Below are 23278 nucleotides of genomic sequence, written 5' to 3'. Positions count from 1 at the left end.
TTGTAATATGATATATACCATCATCCTTTATCGGCCAGCATGGGATTTTTCCCTATACCTTAATTATAAGCTGGTCATTTAATCATACTATAGCCTTGTGTGCAACTTTAACCATTTGTATACTTTGGCATAGGTCTATACCCACTTGATTATTTCTCTGGACATTGTGCACTATCATGCTGCTGCTTGTCTATATGTCACATTTTAACTACATTGTTTATTCTACTTGGTTCATTAATAAAGTTTTGGTAATTTTACCATTTTGACTATTTGGACTTTTTTTGCACTGTTTGTCCTCTCTGTTTGAACCTTAGCAATAAGCCTTCATGTTCTGTGATGTTAAAGTCCCATATATTATGGAATATACAGCTGCCCTGCGTTTTTTTATGGCCTCATTCCTGTACATTCTATAAGCAATGAAATTATACCACTTGTTAAATGTAAGGAAAGGTCAAGACATAATCAAGCACCGATACTGTGTAAGGACACTAACTGCTGATCTATGGTAGAAACTTTAATTACACTATATCTATTCTAATTAATTGTCGTTAAAAAAAGTACTGACAAACTAGAACATCCCTTCATCACTTCTCCAACATATTGACATTTCAGACAGTTGCAGGACCCTTAATAACCATGCATCATTAAATCTACGATCACTCGTTCAACCCGATATATCATGGAAATCTGGACTTTAGGAGCAGACAGATGCATTTATTTATCCTTGCAGATGTTGTCCTTGGTGGGACTTGACAGCGCTGAAAGGCTGCAGTGTGAACCACTGAGCCATCATGCTGCCCACAGTCACAAAACTATGATAATTACTAATGTATTAGGCTGGTTACAGATTATCATAATATGTGTAGCTTTCTGTGCCAATGTTATGGCCACAAATCCTGGCCATAACCACATTTCTAATGACCCTAAATATTAGCGCATCATATTAGTGGAGAGATACCTGGGTAGTGCTTGCAAAAATGAAGACTCCTCAATGGTATACAATGAAGGTTTTTATTATCCAACGCGTTTCGGTGCCAGACTGGCGTCTTTTTCAAGGTAAAAAAACAAAAATATTATAAAAATAGGTATCTGATGTTGTCTTTACTATTATTACGTTTGGAACAGAATTTCACACTAAGGCTGGGATCACACATGCGAGAAACTCGGCTGAGTCTCGCATGTTAATATCCGGCACTGCCGCCGGCACTCAGGAGCGAAGCATGCGGCTGAATGTATTGCTATGCGGCCGCACACTCCAATCCGAGTGCCGGCGGCAGTGCCGGGTATTAACATGCGAGACTCGGCCAAGTTTCTCGCATGTGTGATCCCGGCCTAACACTTTCACCGGCATAATATAAAGCAGGTCCTCCAAACCCCCACAATTCGCAAGTGATGGCATATCCTTGTAAAGTGCAAACAACTGCTACAACTATAATAGGCTTTTAAAAAGAACCAGACAAATTCATGATGCATGAACCACGAAGCAACGATTCAAACAAAATGTACATTGAATAGCCGACGGGGGAATATGAGAATTTGAGGGACGAGGTTTTTCTCTACCCAATTCCCTTTGACTGACTGTTCGCTCTATAAGTGTGTTTAAGGTCTTGGTCACACGTTGAGTATTAGTGAGTTTTTTAGCTCTATTTGTAAACCAAAACCAGGAGAGGAACAGTCAGAGGAAAAGTATAATAGAAACCCGTCCCCCCTTCTGTATTTTTCACTCACTCCTGAGGTAAAATACTGACCAAATACTGAATGTGTGAATGTGGCCTAATTCCTTCAAGCAAATTCAGTATTTTCTGGAAAACAGCTATCAAGTTCATTAATTAAAATTGTGAAAAAAGCTACAGATGATGTAAGTAAAAATTGCTGTTTTTGGCACTTGTACAGAGAGACAGATAAGCCAAGCACAATGCCTGCTTCTTATACCACACTTATAAAAAAAAATAATGGACATTACACAATTAATAGTAAAAAATTACAAATTGTTTGAGATCAATAATATCAATCTATTTAATGTATTGCCCAAATATTTTGCATTATTCATGTGTTAATTAGTTATAAAAAGTCTATTTCTTCCATTTTTTTCTCTATAGCAAAGTCATGTCTTGAAGGGAAAGTCCAAACGGAGTAATAACGAGCTGCGCTTTACGTTCTACAGAATTATGACATATATTAAGTATGTAGCAGTTTATTGATAGCAAAGTAGATATAAATGTTTCCTTTAGAAATATATTTCCTTTTTCACTGACATAATTAATACAAATATTAAAGTAAGTCTTGTCTGTACGTGGAAAAAAAAAGGCTTAAAATGAAAATTAAAAAAAAAAACATTCAAAGACCTTGTTGATTTTTTTTACAACACATAAGTGATTCATCCAGTGGGATTCCAGTGTACAAAGTATGCCGCTGATGAATAGTCCTCACAGCTCGTAATGAAGTGTCTCGTCTGCTGAAGAGGAGTTTCAGCTTCTTACATACTGAATATCCACATTGACAAGAACATTCACAAAACAAAAGTTCCGTTAAAAGAATCCGCTCAGAATCGATGGTGGGTACATTCAGGGTTCATCATCAGCAGGGGGCGGCTGGCACAGCCGGTACAACCTAAAGAAAAAAAACATAGGCAATATTAGTATTTCACTTGGGGTTATGTTTTATGATTAGGTTCGTGACAATAAATTCCTCATAAAGACATAAAAACTGCCACGTAAACTGCTTGGTTAGCATTACTTCCTAGCATTGCTAAATAAGAGTTTCTTGAAAATACCAACATTTTCCGTAGTGCTACCTAAATTTTGTCATGACCGTCTCAATCTCTGTCCTAGATCACGATTACAATGAAAAAGAAGACACTTTTAATTCAATTTAAAAAAATTAATGGATTTTTTAAAATTTAAACTGAGCACCTCCTCTAATTGTCTCTGTTCTACTGATTGCTTGTGATAACATAGTAAGAAATATTGTGAGGTACTCTGCGAATACTAATATACATCTACCATCATAGGAGTGAGAGCGTGGAAGAGATAATGGAAAATTAGTAGGTAGGAAAACACCTTGAACTGCTCAGCCATGGCCAAGGGTGCATAACGCGCCTCATTAGCAAATCTGAATTAAGAACGATTTATAGCAAGTGAAGCAATAGACTTAGATACTAAGAGTACATGCACACGATCCAGAGTTGCTGTGGGTTTGACGCTGAGTACTTGTGCAGCATCAAACCCGCAGTGCCAGATGTTACAGCATAGTGGATGGGATTTCTAGAAACCCCATGTCCACTATGAGTACACAGATGCCTGCAGATCACCCGTGGAGACTGACATGCGGCGCATCTTTCCATACCACAGAAAGTCAATTTTTCTTGCAGAGGCGCAAGTCTCTATAAGAGAAATTACATCAATACAATGTACTGGGTGCTGTAAATCCGCACGGTTCAGTGAACACACAGAGTTCAATAGACGGCAGCACTTTGGATTCAGTGAACATGCAAGTCCTCTGCAAGGTGCTGTACTTGGTTCAAACAGTCAATTTTAGACAATCTTTCCCATGGCGCTTACGCTGATGTCAGGAAGGTGAAGGGAGTTCGTTGGCCGTGAACTCGCAGGACCTGTCAGACGGCACCGAGAGCAGGAGAACTTTCTCACGCTTGCGATGCCCTCCTACAGGGAATAGCAGTTCACACAGAGACACTGAGCACACGATGTTCAGTTTCTCCGCTGGATGACAGGCTGAATGGTCACACCACGCAGCCTGCCATCTAGATGTAGCAGAGCTGAACCCGTTGTGGCACTAATGGATCAAAAGCATGTCTGCGGAATGGTGAGGAATTTTGTTGTTTTTTTTTACCTCTTTGGCAGATGACGAGGGCATCGAAGGAATGGGCAAGGTTGTAAGTATGGTTTAATTAAGAATATTAAAGGAGTCTGTGTCTTTCTTTCAATTAAAGGACTTTTTCTGGGTGTTTGTTTTCTTACAAAGTGACTATGGGGTTAGTAATAGGGGCATCTTATTGACGGGTCTCCATTACTAACCTCGGGGCTTGAGGTCACAAGACAATACAAAGGTGACATCAACCCCCCAAATATTACCCCACTTGCCACTGCTACAGGGCAAGTGGGAAGAGCGAGGCTAAGTGCCAGAATTGGCGCATCTAAGAGATGCGCCTTTTCTGGGGTGGCTGAGAGCTGATGTTTTAGCCGGGGGGCAGCATCCATGGCCCCTTCCTAGGCTATTAATATCAGCCCACAGATGTCTGCATAGCCTTTACTGGTTATTAGTTAATGGGGGCCCCCACGTCATTTTTTGGGGGTTCCCCATTTTAATAGCCAGTAAAGGCTAAGTATACAGTTGATAGCTGATATTAGTAACCTGGGAAGCTCCATGGGTATTACACCCCCCCTCTCAGGCTATAAACATCTGTCCCCAGCCATCGGCTTTCACTCAGCTGGTTACGAAAATTGCCTTCGCCATTTTTTTCTGAAATTTTTTTATTAATTAAATACATGTACAGTAATTTGCATACACACTGTACTAATTGTATTTGTCACTTACATATATGTATCTACCTATTCTATGTGTATTTAGTCTATGTAATCCATCTCTTCTCTCCTGTCGGCTCCTGCATGTCTTCGAATTTCCGAGCTTTAAATTTTGCATTTTTTTTTCAGAAAATGAGAAATGGTCAAAAGAACAAAAAGATGCAGTGCTTGCAGACCTCAAATAATGCTAAGTAAACAAGTTCATAATCATTTAGAAGCAACAATACTAATGTTTTAACTCAGGAAGAGTTCAGAAATCAATATTTTGTGGAATAACCATGATTTTTAAGCATAGCTTTCATGCGTCTTGGCATGCTTTTCACCAGTCTTTTACACTGCTTTTGGGTGACCTTATACCACTCCTGGTACAAAAATTTAAGCAGTTCTTCTTTGTTTGATGGCTTGTGACTATGCATCTTCCTCTTGATTACATTCCAGAGGTTTTCAATGGGGTTCAGGTCTGGAGATTGGGCTGGCCATGACAGGGATTTGATGTGGTGGTCCTTCATCCACACATTGATTGACCTAACTGTGTGGTATGGCGCATTGTCCTGCTGGAAAAAACAGTCCTCAGAGTTGGGGAACATTGCCTGAGCAGAAGAAATCAACTGTTTTTCCAGGATAACCTTGTATGCGGCTTGATTCATTCGTCCTTTGCAAAGATTAACCTGCCCAATTCCAGCATTGCTGAAGCATCCCCAGATCATCACCGATCCTCCACCAAATTTCACAGTGGGTGCAAGACACTGTGGCTTGTACGCCTCTCCAGGTCTCTGTCTAACCATTAGACAACCAGGTGTTGGGCAAAGCTGAAAATTAGACTAATCAGAGAAGATTACCTTACTCCAGTCCTCTATGGTCCAATTTTTATGGTCTTTGGCAAACTTCAGCCTTTGCTTCTCATTAATAAAAGGCTTTTTTTCTACCTTTATATGACTTGAGCCATGCCTCTAGGAGCCTGTTACTAACTGTTCTTGCCATGCACTTCACCCCAGCTGCCATTTGCCATTTGGCATTCCTTTTGTAGGTCACGTGATGTCATCCTGTGGTTGCTGAGTGACATTCAAATAAGATGACGGTCATCCCAGTCATTGGAGAGTCGTTTCTCCCTCTGCCGGTCTGTAGCTTTGTTGTCCCCAATATCTCCTGCTTGACTTCGTTGTAATGGACTGCCGTCTTAGAAATTTTAAGGATGGAGGTAACATGATGCTCACTGTATCCCTCTGCTAGTAAAGCCAGAATTGAGCCCTTCTTTTCCTCACTCAAGACTTTTCTTTTCAACTCCTTTGGCAAGGATAAAAGTTATTTTTTTATTCCTATTATTTTTGGGATATTACTAGCACTTGTTTTGCCATCCAGCTTGCCCTATTGCAAGAGGATTGTGAGCACCACAGCAGGGTTTCTTATACTTACACCTAATCAGAAGCACATTAAGTAAAATGAAGTGTACTCTGGTTGGAATTCAACTGACACTGGAATGGAATGGCTGTCAGACATGTAGAGAAGCTGATTTTTATAAAACTGTGCTGTGGTCTCTTAATTTTTGCCAGAGCTGTATATACTGTATATATGTGTGTGTATTTTAAAGAATATTTCCTTTGAGAACAATGTGTAAATGACATGAGAATTGCTGTATGTAAAAGTTCATGTTAAAAACGCATTGCATTACACTCCTGCGACTCCCGGCAGGGAGACTTGGACCGATTTTTCATACATTTAGTGTGACTCCAGCCTTAGAAGGAGAGAGGAGAGTGCGGCTTACTAATTCGTCATAATTTTCTCTTTAAATTAAGAAGAAATATCCTCCAATCCCTGATTAGAGTACAATGCTTGCGGTCGTGCACGGCAGCTGAAAGAGGCCTCAAATGTGTACAAAATGGCAATCTTAATGAATTGGTATCCCAGTGAGCAGGAAGACTGAGTAAAGTTCCAGGAAGGCAACTATGGGCCGGTCACTCGAATTTTCAGATAGCCATCAACACAGAATGACTCGACCTGCCCCAGTCCAGTGTTTCTCACATGTCTACTGTCATCTTTCTATATTTTCATTGAAGGTAAAGCAAATTTAGGATATATTTATAACATCCCCTAACATAACATGCAAGAATATAACTTACAGCATTGATTTTAATGCCTTATTTAATTCTCACCCATAAATCTGCTTTCAATTTTATGATTTGGCGTATTACTGTGGATTTGATATTCTTGATGAATGAAGCTGGGATAAGTCAGTCACATGCAGGTGATAGGAAATAAAAGTAAAATTATCACAAAAATATTTCTTAGAGTGAAACATGAGCTCAGAGGTTCACTGGTCTCAGCCATGACATTATTACTGAAGAGACTCATTGTGGTGCCTCTGATAAACACTGCTTTCTTCTGCTACTTCTGAAGTGAGAGACTATAGTATGAAGACACCAAGCGCTCAGATGCTCAAAGCAACTAATTTCTTATCCTAAAATATCTGCATAGTGGCTCCGAAGGGGTGGCAGAGAGAACTACTGGCTGCAGCATACGACCGGCCAGTAACTGACATCCAGAGGAAGTGAGAGCTGCAGCTGCTCTCTAACTTCTCATTTGTTCAAAATAGAGGAGAGTGAAGCCAGCACTGATTGGCCGCAGGGATTATGTGATATAACAATATTATGCAAGGTCCATGAGAGGAAGTGCTGACACCGCTGGAACAGCCTCTGCACTAGAGGTGAGTTTAACCCATTCATGACATATGACATAATCTTATGTCATATGTCATGTCCCTGCCACATCATTTTCCCTGCACATGATGACTGATTTAATCAGCCATCACGTGCCTCAAACAGCTGTGTGCGGAGCTGATAACCTGATTAAAGGGAATCTGTTACCTATTTTTTGGTATATAAGATGAGGCCACAGCCATCAGGGGCTTATCTACAGCATTACAGAATAAGCCCCTGATGTAACCTGAATGAGAAGAAAAACAAGTTATATTATACTCGCCTGCGCACTGCAGCATTCTGCTCTGCCCTCAGAGCAGTGCTCCTGCGCTGGAGCCGCGACGGGAAGCAAAGAAGAGGACGTCATCATTAGAAGATAGGAGGCGCTGGACCGGACCGTGACACCCTTAAGACCCGGACCGGACCCGGACCGCCCCTGGGTGAGTATAATATAACTCATGTTTTTTCTCTTTCAGGCTACATCGGGGGATTACAGAATGCTGTAGATAAGCCCCTGATGGCAGTGGCCGCATCTTATATATCAAAAGATAGGTGACAGATTCCCTTTATTCCTGCTGTCAATCTCTGACAGCAGCATTTATCACATGCCAGCAGGGAAGGCACGAGCCTATGACGTAATTATGGGGCACAGATGGGTTGTTATGACTGCCGGGGGTCTGCTGATAACCTCCGTGCCTGTCATTACGATTCTCCTGTTAGAGCCAGTATGTGCCCAGCGTTCATAGAAAATCGTGATTTTCTATATACATAATAGGATTAATGTATAGTGCAAACGATCAGATGATCACAGCTACAGGTCCTCTAAGAGAACTAATAAATACACTTAAAAGTGAAAAAAATTGTTTTTTAGAATAGGAAAAAAATTAAAATACAGAAAAGTTCAAGTCACCCTTCTTTTGCCACATTAAAAATAAAATAAAAAAATACACACATTTCGTATCGCTGCGCTCGTAAAAGTCTCATCTATCAAAATATAAAATCAATTACCGTAATGTAATTGGTAAACTGCGTAATGTAAAAAACAAACAAATGCCAGAATTACAAGGTTTTTGGCTGCAGCAACATTGAAATAAAATGCATTGTATCTACCCCAAAATGGTATCAGTAAAAAGATCAGAAAATGGGAACAAAAGCAATATTTTTTTTAATATAAATTTCCAAATATTTTTTCACCACTTAAAGAGGTGGTCCACTGCAAAGAATATTTAAACCTTTCAAATAAGTCTTTTTGTAAATACCTTATGATGACATATTTGCCTCTGAGCGGCGCTATCGCTGCTCGCTCAATTAAGATCACATGATCCCCAGCTGCAGCCATCGCTGACATCCGGTGATTTCACATCAACTTCCAGACTCTAGAAGGTGACCTTGCAACACTGAAGCGTGACCCAGTCTCACTTACCCCTCCCTGATTGACTGGGCTATGGGCGGTGTTTCACCACACGTCACAGCTAAAAAGCGGTGGCAGGTTCACCTGGTCAGGACTGAGCAAGCAGCAGCCGCGCACAGACAAATTTGTCAACATAAGGTATTTTCAAAAAAGGCTTATTTGAAAGGTTCAAATCGATCTGCACAATATTTAAATAAAAAAAACAAACTATACATGTTTGGCATCTGTCTATGTACTCGTAATACCTATAGAATTACATTGCCAGATCAGTTAAGTGACCATGGTAAATAAAAAAACCCCATAAAAAACAAATGCGAAATTGCACTTTTTTTTTGCTATTTCAGTGCACTTGGAATTTTCCCATTTTCCAGTACACTATGTGGTAGAATGAATGATGTCACTCAAAAGTACAACTTGTCCCACAAAAAACAAACCCTCATACAGCCATATTGATGCAAGAATAAAAAAGTTATGGTCATGTTTCGAAGGGGATTCATGTTATTATTTTACTGGGGGGAAACATGGGGATTGAGAAGGTGGTATCCAAGTAGTGGATAACCCCATTGAGCCTTTTTTTACAGTCTACAGGGTGGGCCATTTATATGGATACACCTAAATAAAATGGGAATGGTTGGTGACCCAGATCGGCGCGCTGAATTTGCAAAATTGGCAAAACAAAAATTGGAACAGGAGCCTCTGTTTACACAGAACAGTAGGTTCAGTGATGAGGCAAACTTTTTTGGGTGGGCCATTTATATGGATACACCTAAATAAAATGGGAATGGTGACAGTTTTCTTGCGTAGGGTGTCTTGCATTGAAATCTGCTGCAATGACCCGGGTACTGTGTTCACTAGACATCAACACAATTTGTATCTGCGCCTAACGTGAAAATAACTCATGAAAGAATAGGTACGTTAAAACCATGCCCACCATTGTTTTTCTTGTGAAATTCTCAATAAGTTTGATGCATCAAATGACCCTTCCCATTGAAAAAAATATTTTTGGATCCAAAATGGCCGACTTCAAAATGGCCACCATGGTCACCACTCATTTTATTTAGGAGTATCCATATACAAGGCCCACCCTGTATTGATCAGACATGGTGCAGCCTAGTTTGGAGTAAATTCCATCAGGAGCTGTTTCAAACAAGTGACATGCACTTTATTCCCAAGTGTTTTTCAAAACCCGAAGCAAAAAAAAATAGCTCAAAACTAGGAACTTCTGAACAGGAGAATGGTTTTACACAAAAAAAATGAATATTAAAAGTCTTTAAAGCATTTTTTCAGGTGTTTTTTGGAGCAGGCCCACTCCCAAAGACTGTGCACATAATACTCTGCTGTCCAACCTTAGGCTTAGCCTTCATCTGCTATGCCAAGGTATCGAGCAGAAAAAGTGCTAAAAGTAGATGAGCAAAAGTCTCCTGATGTAAAAAAATTGTACAAAAAAGAAATGTAAATAAGAACTCGGAAATTGGAATAATAGAAAAGTATTGAATATTGCAGAAGAGCCTCGAAAACGGCAGCACTATCCGGGCAATGCTTTAATAATGATCGTTGAAGCAATATCAACATATCATTCTCCTAGCTGGTCAGTTTCCCTTCATTACGGTAAGGACCCCGCTGCTTTCCTGCTGTTTTATTGCACTGTTTGTTTGCCATGGCTATAAGTAATCATATAATGTCCTGTCCCCTGACTTTCTGTAATGCGACTTCTCGCACAGAAGCAGAACCGGCCATAGATCTTGTAATACCGTCTTGTGATTCCTCTCATTATATAATAAGATGTATGTCATCTCAGCTTCACTGAGGCATTTATTATTCCTGTTGTCTTTTTTACAGCAGAAAACTGCAGTGCAAAACCAATCACTCATCTGTAGAAATACTTTATCAGAGATAAATACAGTAGGATCGGCTGCAGTGTTTAATATTAGTAAAGCAAATCCTCTGAATATTTAGGATTCAGTGTACGCCTGTGGAAATTGCATCTAATATCGCACCAAAATGGTGACATTTGTCTTTCTAGTGGCAAAGAAGCCATTACAAGGCTGTGTTCACACATGGTCAAGATGCTTTTTTGTCACAAAAAAATGCACAACAGCAATAACATGTAAATGTTGGCTTAGGCCATGTTCACATGATGCAGTTTTCACTGTGCTTTTTTCTGCAGTTTTCTGAATTATGATAACATTGCTGCATTTTCACCGCATTTCCAGTGCGTGAACATTGCCTGCATTTGTGTTGGTAGGTCTATGTAGGTTTTCCATTGCAGGAGCATAAAGCTTATGGACCTCTTTTGTCTAAACTGTCCAACAGAAATGCCGACCTGGTGGACAGTTTTTAATAAATGAGGCAACAGATTGGAACGTATTGCTGGAAGTAGTCACCAGTGGATGTGGGGGCTGTGGCTATACAATGTTCTACATGGTCAACACAATGTGTGCCAGCCATAATATTAGACCAATGTTAGCCTAAATGGTTCACACAAGGCAAGAAGTAACTGTAAATTGCCATAATGCATGCGGCATGCAGCAGGAGTGATTGCAGCAGTTTGCTGGTCACGTGACCACATTCACTTACATTGTGCCGCGGCCAAAGCCGCCATGTAACCCTGGCCTTGTGTAGTATAGAACTGAGTTCACACCAATAATTTTCATTTTGTTGAAAGATGCTGGACCATATTTAACTCTACTGTCTTATTTTTAAACAGTGAAAACCTATACAAGACAGTCATAAAGGGAAGCTGTCACCATCAGAAAAGCTGCAGATGTAGCAGCAATTTGCAGGTGAATAGCATAGAAATCATGTCTGGTCAGCTTATTGTAAGTGCGGCTACACATATAGTCTGATCGGCTTATTGTAAGTGCGGCTACAGATCTAGTCTGATCGGCTTACTGTAAGTGCGGCTACAGATATAGTCTGGTCTTCTTCCTGGAAGCACGGATACAGATCTAGTCTGGTCTGCTTCCTGGAAGCATGGCTACAGATCTAGTCTGGTCAGCTTCCTGGAAACACAAATACAGATCTAGTCTGGTCGGCTTCCTGGCAGGCACGGTACTGATTAAGGAACGTGCCTCTGACTGCGAGGCCCTATAAACAAAGATGGAGGAAATTACCATTCAGTGCCCAATTCCCCCCTCCCAACTACTCCCCCCAGGTGATGCATTGTGGTTCACCACCACCAGCTGAAAGGGGATAACTCGGAGCTATTGAGACCGGATAGAATTCACCTCAATGACACTGAGCTTGACATATTTTTGTCCGGCTTGCAGGACAGAGTGGAACAGGCCATAATGCTGATGGGTGGGGGTCAGAGTCCTGTCTAGGTCATACACAGGATTCTCCATGGCAGAAGTGTAGAGAGGGGCAAAGGTTTGTAAGGGCTCATTGGCCGGTTTCCTTGTCGCTTGCGGACAGGGTGTCAGGAACACCGCACTGCACTTGTTCACTAAGCCAGTGCACGTGTCCTGAGTACAAAAACAGTGCTCAAAGATACCTGTGGAGCGGGGCAGTAGCGGTGACAATGCGTGCTTCAGACTATCGGGACCTGAAGCACGTGACTGCTGGGGGCGTGACCTAAGCTCCACAGAGCTAGGCGCTGCAGGGAAACTCCTAGAAAGGTAACTACGGGACAAGTTACCAAGGGGCATAGACAGGGACGTAAACCAGATCAAGCTGGGTCAAAGGACGAGATAGCAGGACAGTACCAAAGGGTTAGACAGAGCGAATAGTCAGGACATAGCAAAAGATCAGAAAACCAGAACAGGCAATGGACGGTACAATAGGGACAAACTGTAACGGAGTAACAATAGCCAAGCCAGGAGGTCAGAACCGGAGAAGACAATAGTACCAAAATGAGAGACGGAGTACAGAGTGAGGGGACAGACCGGGTCATACACAGGAATCAAACAAGCAATGCAGTATACACGCACACCAGGGGGGTCAGACACCCAGCCAGAATAACAGTATAGCTGTCAGGGAATCCTAGTCTGGAGTGAGTATAAATACCCCTCCCAGATCCAAAGAGAGGCCGGCAAAAGTTAACCCTGTGAGAATAGGACATTAACCATGTCCTAACCTTGACACAGGGCCTGCGGCAATGAGCCCGTTGCGAAATGTAATTGCCCTTCTCTGTGCATGTGTTTAATAAACTGTGACTTACCTGTTTCAACCCATCTAGGCCTATCGGTGTTTCATTACAGGTTTTGGCGGGAAGGGGGAAGGCACTGTTTAAGGCACGCCCCCTGAAGAAGGAGCAAGCGCTCCGAAACGCGCGTCGGGGTGACGCTTGGACACTGAACGCTGTTGTCTCTTGCCTTCTGCTGCTGTGCATTTAACTAGGCATGACTGTCTCTTTATTATTTACTTGCTATCGCTATGTGAGTGCCCTCTGGTGCAGGTATATATTTAATGTGCTAGAGGATGCTCACTTTGATTAATATTATGGCACATGATCTAGATAGTGATCTTGGTTAACGCTATGGTATATGATGCAGAGATAGACGCAGGGGAGACTATTTATGCAGGGTTATTTTTTCTATAATGCATTATATAGATGAGTTTTCAGTGTGACGTGACAGCGTTGGTAGTTTTTCTTGCTGTTTTCACAATGTGGTGTTTTAGCCTCACCTGTATACTTTCATTTAATAAAGGATTTTTTATGAATTTTTTCATATTAACTTTGGACTTAATGATCGTTCTTTTCTTTTTGGTCTGTATGTTTCCATATTGCGATCAGTCCATATTTTGGTCCATGACTATAGTACCAAATTCATATGGCATTGTCATATAAATATATACCATTTGATTATGACTTTGGTGCTTATGTTGAATTGTTTGCTTATGGGTTAAAACCAGTTGCCAGGGGTCAGTCCTTTCTATTTCTCCCCGGCTGACCTCTTGAAGTTGTTTCACCATACGTCCTCCCAATCCTCCTCTGCCGACTCCTGGCATTATTCCCTCTGTACTTCTAAAGGACGTTCCTCCTGTTACCACCATAGGAGCCACCATTGATCTCGGTCCTCTGGATGGCGTTCCCCATCCACTACTGAGTGGTCCGACGCATCACAGAGTCCCAATAGGCAGGCTCGGGCACATTATAGACGCCAGCGGTCACGTGCTCCATCTTGGGCTGTCAGCCTGGGAAACCCATCCACATCTCCCAGGGCCTCTAGCCAAGTCAACCACCAGGCCATCACCCAAGAGGGAGCCAGAGTTATGCCATCACTTGGTTTCTCTCAGGCTCGAGTGCACGGCATTTGCCAGTAGTCATGTGCTCCAACTTTGGCTACCAGCTGAGGAGACACTTCTCAATCTCCCTGGGCCTCCAGCCAATGCAATAACCAGTCCATCTCCCTAGCGGGATCCTGTGTTCCTCCATCCTCAGATGTCACACCTCCTGTGTCAGCGGGAGCTGGAGTTCCTCCATAATCCCATAATCGGATGTCACTCCTCCTACACATAGCGGTGAGTGTTGCAAAGCCAATGACGAATCAATGCAGAACGGAGTGCTTAACACCAGGGAGAATGAGCTAGCCTCAGCTATTAAGGAGCTAGTTCAACACCAAGCGCAACAGTCCCTGTGGTGGACTCAGCGCACAGTGAAATATGATTCCCTGAGGTGGACTGAGTGGACAGTGGAATATGGGTCCCTGAGGTGGCTTGTCGCTCGCGGAAAGGGCCAGCGGCAATGAGCCCATTGTGAAATGTAGTTGCCCTTCTCTGCGGATGTATTTAATAAACTGTGCCTGACCTGTTTCAACCCATCTAGGCCTGTCGGTGTTTCATCACGGGTTTTGGCGGGAGGGGGAAGGCACTGTTTAAGACACATGGGTCTTCTCAGTCTGGCAGGAACGGTACTGATTAAAGAACGTGCCTCTGACTGCAAAGCCCCTATAACCAAAGCTGGAGGAAATTACCGTTCAGGGCCCAATTTCCCCCTCCCAACTACTCCCCCCAGGTGATGCATTAATTAGGATGCCCAACTGACCAATAGAGGTGAAAAGGAAGGGGCGCCCGACCAAACCTACACGGGTTAAAACCAGGTGCCAGGGGTCAGTTCTTTCTCTTTGTCCCCGGCTGACCCCTGGAAGTTGCTGTCCAACAGTTCAGTGCACTTTCCCACCTACTTGTTTTCCATTTGTTTTTCTGGATGTACTTGGTCTGAACATTAATTTTGTGCTAACAGACTCATTTTAAAATGCGAAAAATTTATTAAAGTGGTTCATGCTGTTGGATGATCTTGGTGTATCTTTCTGTTGTGCCCTTAGGCTTATACCACTTATTAGTTGGTGTCCTGTGTCACATTTAAGCAACGAACACTCTCCGACAGTTCATGCCCCACTGTTGGACAAGACACCGAAAGTGTCTAACATAATAAATATTGCATAAGTCATGAAGGACAGTTTTTGGTACAAATTGTGGCACATTTAGCAATTGAACCTAAAAATGAATCAATATCCTTTTCTTCTGTCCAGTTGAAGAGCAGGATCCAGACAGATTCCGTTTTCTCTACAATGGAAGACAATTGACAACAGGATACAACTCACCTATAATGTATAATTTCCTAATGAATGCTAAAGCTCTGCTCATACCTCCCTCTCCATTGGGATAAGATCCCCCCCCTCATAAAGTCATTATTTCAACGAAGACATAGGAGCCTGATTAATACATCAATACATTTTATCTTCATTAGTTATGTGTATAAAATCATGATTTAGTTTCCTGGGTCTCAAGTGCAAATGGCCACACCATATGTAAGTGTCTCAGTTATAGTGTTTTTATACTGTACCTTGGAGCAGATGTTGGTGTCCTGTCCCTAACACCCAAATTCTTAGCAGTGTTCTGAACTCTTGCTCCCTGCAATGTAAAAGAAACCAAAACAAGATAATAATGTACATGACATAATCATTAATATACAGCAACAGAGCACAATTTTATCAGGTCTAGTAAAGTAATTCAAGTTTTCTAAAGATTGTGCAATCCTTCCGCTACACATAAAAGATGCATTAGAAGCAGAAGTTTAATGATTGCAGTCACAGAGTATGCAACTGCAACCAGGCCGGTGAGTGAGGGGGCTCATCGGGACTTCCAGTTGAAAACTATTGTAGAGAAGAGAGCCACTGCATCACACTTATGCCAGGGGGCTTATACTGTGACAACAGTGTAACATCATTAAGTCGCCTGCAACAGGATATCAGCATGCTCTACAGCTGTAGGCCACTCAAAGGGGAAGTGTGGGGCAGGGAGCCAGCCGGGACAAAAAGGAAGGCAAAAAAATGCTAAAATAGAACCATTCGGCGTGTGTGAGCACAGGTGAGAGATTTGGTCTTTTTTTTATTTAATAGTAGTGGAGCACTGTGGGAGCAGATTGTGGCGGCACAATGGGGGCAACATAGCAGAGAGGCAATGGTAATTAATGGGACTATAATAGGAGAACATTATCAATTTATGAGTGTCAGAATTGGAGAACATTATTTATTTATGGGGGACAGAATTGGAGGACATTATTATCTCATGGGGGCCAGAATTGGAGGATATCATTACTATGTGAAAGCCAGATCGGTGTATATTATTACTATACTATACTATACTGGGGCTACATAGGGGGACATTATACTAGATGGGGCCACAAAGTGAAATATTACTTTTATATCGGCACCATAATGAGTGAACAATACTTTTTTAGGGTTGCCATGGTGGAGAAATGTAGCTGGGCATGAAGGAGACATAAGCATTACTACTGTACAAGGGACACATAAGGGAACATCACTAATGTATTGTATTTTATTTTTAGGGATACTGTTACTGTGAGAAAAAGAGAGCTAATGTTACTGCAGAAGTGGGGAGGGTGCTCTAGAAGAGATCAGCCATAGATATTTGAGTATTACATTTTGCAAAGATGAGTCCTGGCTAGAAGAAGCCATAGTTGTTCACACTGGATGAAGAGGTAAAGCGAAAATGAAGGACTTCAAGTGGAGACGTCACTAGTGAGTATTTGGAGTGACCTGTACGTAAATACTGATACCTTTGACCAGATGGTCATTGTATAGGGGTAACATTGTGTTAGTACTGCAATTCTTTTTAATAATCAGAATGATGATATTATCTCGTCACTGTGTGGTGGTAATTTGTGGTCTGGTCATCGTGTGGAGGTATTTATTCCATGAATGTTGTAATATTAGTATAGTGGTCTTGGTACAGTGGGCTTTGTTCAGTAACAGGATGGTGGTTATATTCAGACACAATGTGGTAATAATATACGGTAACGGTGTGGTGGCATTACTTGTTTCTTACATGTAGAATTTTTAGTATGTTGTGCTTGATATAATGGGTTTTGTTCAGTAATAATACGGGGATAAAATCTATTATTCTGTAACTATATGACTAATACAGTGGGGAAAAAAAGTATTTAGTCATCCACCATATGTGCAAGTTCTCCCACTTATAAAGATGAGAGAGTCCTGTAATTGACATCACAGGTAGATCACAACTATGAGAGTCAAAATGAGAAAACAAATCCAGAAAATCACCTTGTCTGATTTGGCAAGATTTATTTTTCAAATTATGGTGGAAAATAAATATTTGGTCATTAACAAAAGTTCATCTCAATATTTTGTTATATATCTTTTGTTGGCAATGACGTTTTTTGTAAGTCTTCACAAGGTTGACACACACTGTTGGTGGTATGTTGGCCCATTCCTTCATGCAGATCTCCTCTAGAGCAGTGATGTTTTGGACCTGTCACTGGGCAACACGGACTTTCAAATCCCTCCAAAGGTTTTCTATCGGTTTGAGATCTGGAGACTGGCTAGGCCACTCCAGAACCTTCATATGCTTCTTATGAAGCCACTCCTTCGCTGCCCTGGTGGTGTGCTTGGGATCATTATCATGCTGAAAGACCCATCCATGTTTCATCTTCAATGCCCTTGCTAATGGAAGGATGTTTGCACTCAAAATCTCACGATACATGGTCCCATTAATTCTTTCATGTACACGGATGAGTCGTCCTGATCCCTTTGCAGAGAAGCAGCCCCAAAGCAAGATGTTGCCACTCCCATGCTTCACAGCAGGTATGGTGTTCTTTGGATGCAACTCAGCATTCTGTCTTCTCCAAACACGACGAGTTTTGTTTCTACCAAACAGTTCTACTTTGGTTTTATCAGACCATAATGACATTCTCCCCGTACTCTTCTGGATAATCCAAATGCTCACTAACAAACTGCAGACGGGCCCGGACATGTTTTCCACCATTATTTGAAAAACAAATCTTGCCAAATCAGACAAGGTGATTTTCTGGATTTGTTTTCTCATTTTGACTCTCATAGTTGTGGTCTACCTATGATGTCAATTACAAGATTCTCTCATGTTTTTAAGTGGGAGAACTTGCACAATTGGTGGCTGAGTACTTTTTTCCCCACTGTATTTAAGCATATTACTTGAAAAAATATCTTATTGTCATGATCTTGTCAGATTTCATGGTATCTGGAGCCTACGAATCAGATCAAAATACTAGTGAGAGATGGTTGGGGGTAGTCCAAATCTTTCCCTGGGGCCCACAAGATTCTAGTTACAGAACTACTTAGAAGAATATTACTAGTTAAAGAAAATGACTTTCTGCTTGACAGAGAAGGAGTGATTGGAGCTGTAGTACATAACTGAAGAGAATGCACATGCATTATACATTATCTTAAATTAATGGAGCTTTTCCAAAGGACATGCTGGTAAATGATGAATAGCAAGATATCCAACGGGTCATATGATAGACTTGTTACTTATATTAACATTGTAGTGGAAAGTGCAGATTCCCTGTGATGTATGGCTAGAATAAAGTCTCTGCTTAGTCTAATTCCATATATGGCAGAGATGGTAATGCTTTTTATCTAACATTTAAATTTAATGAAATATAAGCCTCAAGTATTCTGGTCGCAATCAGCTCAATTGCAAGTGTAATAACCCAAATATGGGTATTACTCACTTACTGTTCTTTACAGCAGTTATTAATAGTATTTAAGGTATTATTGTTTACGTTCCTTGAATTAATATGACTTTGCTGAATAGACATACCTATGGTTTTCTTAGATAGTTACTTAAGCATTTGTTTTAAATTGTATTTCATATGTCAATAGTACATCTGAAAAGCAGATAAACTTGGTGACGTCACTGTATATGGAGGCTGAAAGGACTGCTGTTCTATGTGATGGGGATGTGTAAAGAGGAGCTGAGAGGAGTGATGTACTGCAGGATGGGATTGTATGTATAGAAGGCTGAGAGGAGTAGTGTACTGCAATAGGCTGTACATAGAGGAAGATCAGAGGACTGACATTCTGCAAGAGGATACTGTATACTGTGGGGATGACAGGAGTGATGTATAATTACATAGTTAATATCCATCAAGTTCAGACAAAACTGTACGTCATTGTGGGTTTAACAATAGGTGTAGGGGGAGCTGAGCTTTCTTCAAACATGTCTGATGCCGGCTATTTTTTCTAGCCTGCATCCTTTTCTAAGATCAGAGGCTGGAGCTGAGCAATGATCATTGCTGTTGACAATTGAAATACACGATCAATCTTGCCCACATTGACTCACATCAGCACCTAATTATTGGGCATTGATGAGTTACCATGACAGCCGGGGGCCTGCTATATTTTCACTTAATTGTTGTCACAGGTTAACCGTAACAAAGAGGGGCCAAAAGACCACGGTGTCTCATTCCACATACTCCTGCACTGATTAGAAGCATCACACCATAATATTAAAAGGTTGATGGTTTCTGCAAGCAGTGCAGGTTTAATCTGTTCAATTGAGAGCTCCTGGAGCTTTCCTGCTTCGATGATCTCAGCTGTTCCGTGTTGGCCACTCCCCTCTGCTCATATACTCACCTCTGGCACTCAGAATTGCAAGCATTATTTTTCTATTGCCTGGTGTGGAGTTGGAGGTGTTGGTTGAGGAGGCGTTTGGAGTGTTGTTCAGGAGACTGTTGTTTGATGACTTGTCTGTGTGCCTAACCTCATCCTCTTCTTTTTGGTTGTTCTGTCCTTTTACTTCCCAGTGTTCCACCCTGTTGTTTGTGAGGGCATATTTGTATGATTTGTTTTTTAATTTATCCCTGTATGTCTTCCCTTGTTAGTCTGGTTTGTGTATTCTTATATACAACTACTACCCATTTCCCTGGGTGGGGGAGAGGACAGAAAAGAGCAGATTCAGGAGCTCAGCAAGGTATGTGACCCCAGCATCATCACCATTAGAAGTAATCTGGTGAGCAGTGATAGCTAGGGTGCCTCTAGCTTTAGGTATAGCATACTAGAGTCACATGACAATGGTACTATGGTATTGAGTATAAGTGATTGAACGAGTGCAAATTCTAGTTTCTTAAGGGGACTAGAAAATGAAAAAAATTCACAAAAAAGTTTAAAAAAATATGAAAGAAATTAAAAAAATATATAAAAATTCTAATCACTAGAGTTGAGCGAAACGGGTCGGTCAAATTCATAAGTCGCCAACTTTCGCTGAAGTCGGGTTTCATGAAACGAAACCCGACCATAGCGTGAGGTCGGCCACCAGAGCGCCAAAGTCGCGTTTCAAATGATGCTTCCAGCGCCCTTTTTCAGCCAATGATGGAGGACGCACACTGTGGGCAACGCGATGACATGGGCATCGGTCACCACCATCTTTGAGAAGGGCATGCAAGTGATTGGCTTGCTTTGTGTGGCGTCACAGGGGCTATAAAAGGGCGTGCACGCCGACCGCCATCTTACTTCTGCCGATATTAGCATTAGGGAGAGGTTGCAGCTGCTGATTCTGAATAAGGGAGAGCGTTAGGCAGGGAAGAAGAACAAAAAATCTGCTTCTGCTGGCAGCGATTTCCACTGGACAACAAAACAGTTTGTGTGCAGTGACAGGGTAGGCTATATTTTTGTGCATCAGCTCTGTTGGTTATTAGGCTGCCTTATAAGGCTCCCTGATAGCTGCATTGCTGTTTGCACACTGCTGTGCAAACGGCTTTTTTAAAAGCAAAAATATTTTCTTCCTCTTTTCTGCACAGTTACCAAGCGTTCATTTTTCCACACTTTTGTGTGCAGCAGTCCTGCTTATTAGGCTGCCTGCTGCCATACTTGGACTGAGAGCATCACTGTCTGCCTCCTAAAAGCTCTAGGGAGCTTCCAATTTTCCCCAATACTATATACACCTTGTACCTGGTCATACACCTGCCTATTTCAGCCTGTTAAATTGAGGTGTAATCTAGAGTGGGGCTGAGATAATAGTTCAGCCTCCTAAAATCTCTAGGGAGCTTCCAATTCTCCCCAATACTATATACACCTTGTACCTGGTCATACACCTGACTATTTCAGCCTGTTAAATTGAGGTGTAATCTATAGTGGGCCTGAGATAATAGTTCAGCCTCCTAAAATCTCTAGGGAGCTTTCAATTCTCCCCAATACTATATACACTTTGAACCTGGTCATACACCAGCCAATTTCAGCCTGTTAAATTGAGGTGTAATCTATAGTGGGGCTGAGATAATAGTTCAGCCTCCTAAAATCTCTAGGGAGCTTTCAATTCTCCCCAATACTATATACACCTTGTACCTTGTTTTACAGTACCATATAGCTGGTGGTATTTTGGGAACATTTTTCCAAAAATGAGGAAGTATGGTGGAAGAGGCCGTGGAAGTGGGCGGGATTTGCCAGCTGGTACTGATGGTGGTGGTGGTGCATCTGCTGGTAGTGGCAAAAGCACAATAGCACCTAAGGCAGGAGGTGTTGAGCCTGCACCATCGTCTGGCTCCACAAGGCCTCGAAGGCTCCCTTTTCTGGGAGTAGGAAAACCGCTTTTAAAGCCGGAGCTTAAGGAACAAGTTTTGGCTTACATTGCTGACACAGCCTCCAGCTCTATCACCTCCTCTTCTGAAGTTTCAAAAAATAAAAGCACTGAGTCGTCAGTGGAGGCTTCTGGTCAGGAACACCTTTCCTTGTGTCCTTCACCCCTACCAAAAGTGAAGGATGCGGCAGGCTACACTACAGATTACTCCATCAAGCTCTTTTCACATACCATGCCTGGGTTATCAAGTCAAATTGTGAATTCCCCAGTCCAAGATGAATCTGACATGGCTTGTGGGTGGCCAGCCAGGGCAGTGGGGTTAATCGGTACCGGGACGGTGTCTCAGAGGGATGTGTCACGGTGGTGGTGACCTGGTCCGTGGCCCTGGGCGTCCATGCAAAGGGGTGAATAATGTTTATAGGTGAATGATACGTGACGCCACCTGTGGTTTCTGATCAGATTGACCAGCGCTGCAGTGCTGCTTCTCTGGGACAGATGTTGTGGTGCAGCTAAGATGTAGAAGCCCTGCACAGGTAGTCGCAGGGCAGATGAAAGAGTTGGTAGATGGTGTGCAGTGCAGGATGTAGCAGAGCCGTGCGCCAGGCGCAGGAGAAAGATAACAGACACAGTCGTGCAGTTCCTTTACCTGCACTTGGTAACTGCCGTCCAGGACCCAGAGTACAGATGGAGAAGGAGTTGGTCAGCCTGGAAGCAAATTAGGAATTCTCTCTCTGCAGATAGGTAGTGTGGCCTCCGTTCTAGTGCTTATCTGAGGTACTCGCAGTACTGAGTTCACTGAAGTTCCCCCTGTTGACTCTCTTTTGAAACTTTCTCGTATGGCAGGCAGCCGTAGCCTTTTCCTTCTGGCTCACACAAGTCGCTGCTGGGGCCTCCGAGCCTTTGTTGGGAACAGAGCATTTACAGCTGCTACTTCCTCCGGTTTCTGCTGCATGACCGTCAGTGTCACTACAAACTCGGAGACCGGAATCCGGACAATGCGCTCCAGCTAGGAGTGAGCCTTAACTCTGCTCATCCTCCAGCTCCCCTTCTCACGTCCACACACTTCCCCTTCCCTTGACAGACTGCCCTAACTTCCCTCCTCCCGACCACAGAGAGCAGCTCCTCAGCAGTCAGGTTCAGAGGTCTCCCTGCTGGCCTGGAGTGGGAACTGTGTTGTGTGTTGGTCTAACTGCTAGAGAGATCCTTCGTTGCTCCCAAGCATGACATCACACTCCCTAGGAGGAAGGTAATGCCACTGTGGCAACCGTACTCCTGGGGGCGCCACAAGTGCACTGATGCCCTGCCACTGCTAGATGATTCTGTTGGTACATTGACCCAGACCACTACATTCCCCTCGCACTCTACCCAGCCAGAATCTGAACCTGATAAAACTCAGGTTCCCCTTCCCGCATACTATACCACTTTACACGGTGACAAAGAGGAAGGTGCAGATGAAAGTGCAGGTTCCTTGAGCAGGTGGGGGGGGCATACTCATGGACGATGGCACTGGCACAGGGCCCCTCATAGTACGCAAAAGTGTCTGCCAGTGGGAGGGCTCACCCGCCGTCAGACACACCACCGTACTATGAGGGGCCCTGTGCCAGTGCTGTCGCCAACGAGTGGGCCCCCCCGTTTGCTCAGGATCACAGAACTTGCAAAGTTGAAATACTTACCTCTCCCTGCTCCACCGCCGTGACGTCTTCCGCGTTTCCTGACAGTGACATTCTGGTCAGAGAGCGCGATGACATCACGTCTGTACGCCCTCTGCCTAAACAGTCCAAGTGCAGAAAGATGGAAGATGGGGACGACGAGGAGTC

The 23278-nt window shown here is 42.6% G+C and overlaps 1 protein-coding gene across 1 annotated transcript in view; it reads right to left on the bottom strand.

Annotated features, from left to right (window-relative positions):
- Positions 1–992: 992 nt before the first annotated feature.
- Positions 993–23278, bottom strand: part of PREX2 (phosphatidylinositol-3,4,5-trisphosphate dependent Rac exchange factor 2) — a 597424-nt gene continuing 575138 nt past the window's right edge. The window contains exons 39-40 of the mRNA XM_073583857.1: positions 15433–15500; positions 993–2610 (exon numbers count right to left, since the gene is read on the bottom strand). Of these exons, the coding sequence (XP_073439958.1) occupies positions 2565–2610; positions 15433–15500 (114 nt within the window). The 3' untranslated portion in view covers positions 993–2564. The remainder of the gene's footprint in view (positions 2611–15432; positions 15501–23278) is intronic.

Source organism: Dendrobates tinctorius, unplaced genomic scaffold (assembly GCF_039654945.1).
Source record: "Dendrobates tinctorius isolate UK_male_01 unplaced genomic scaffold, ASM3965494v1 ptg000082l, whole genome shotgun sequence".
Taxonomy (NCBI): Eukaryota; Metazoa; Chordata; class Amphibia; order Anura; family Dendrobatidae; genus Dendrobates; species Dendrobates tinctorius.
The sequence above is the reverse complement of the archived record's forward strand: the minus strand, read 5'-3'. Positions and strand labels throughout refer to the sequence as shown.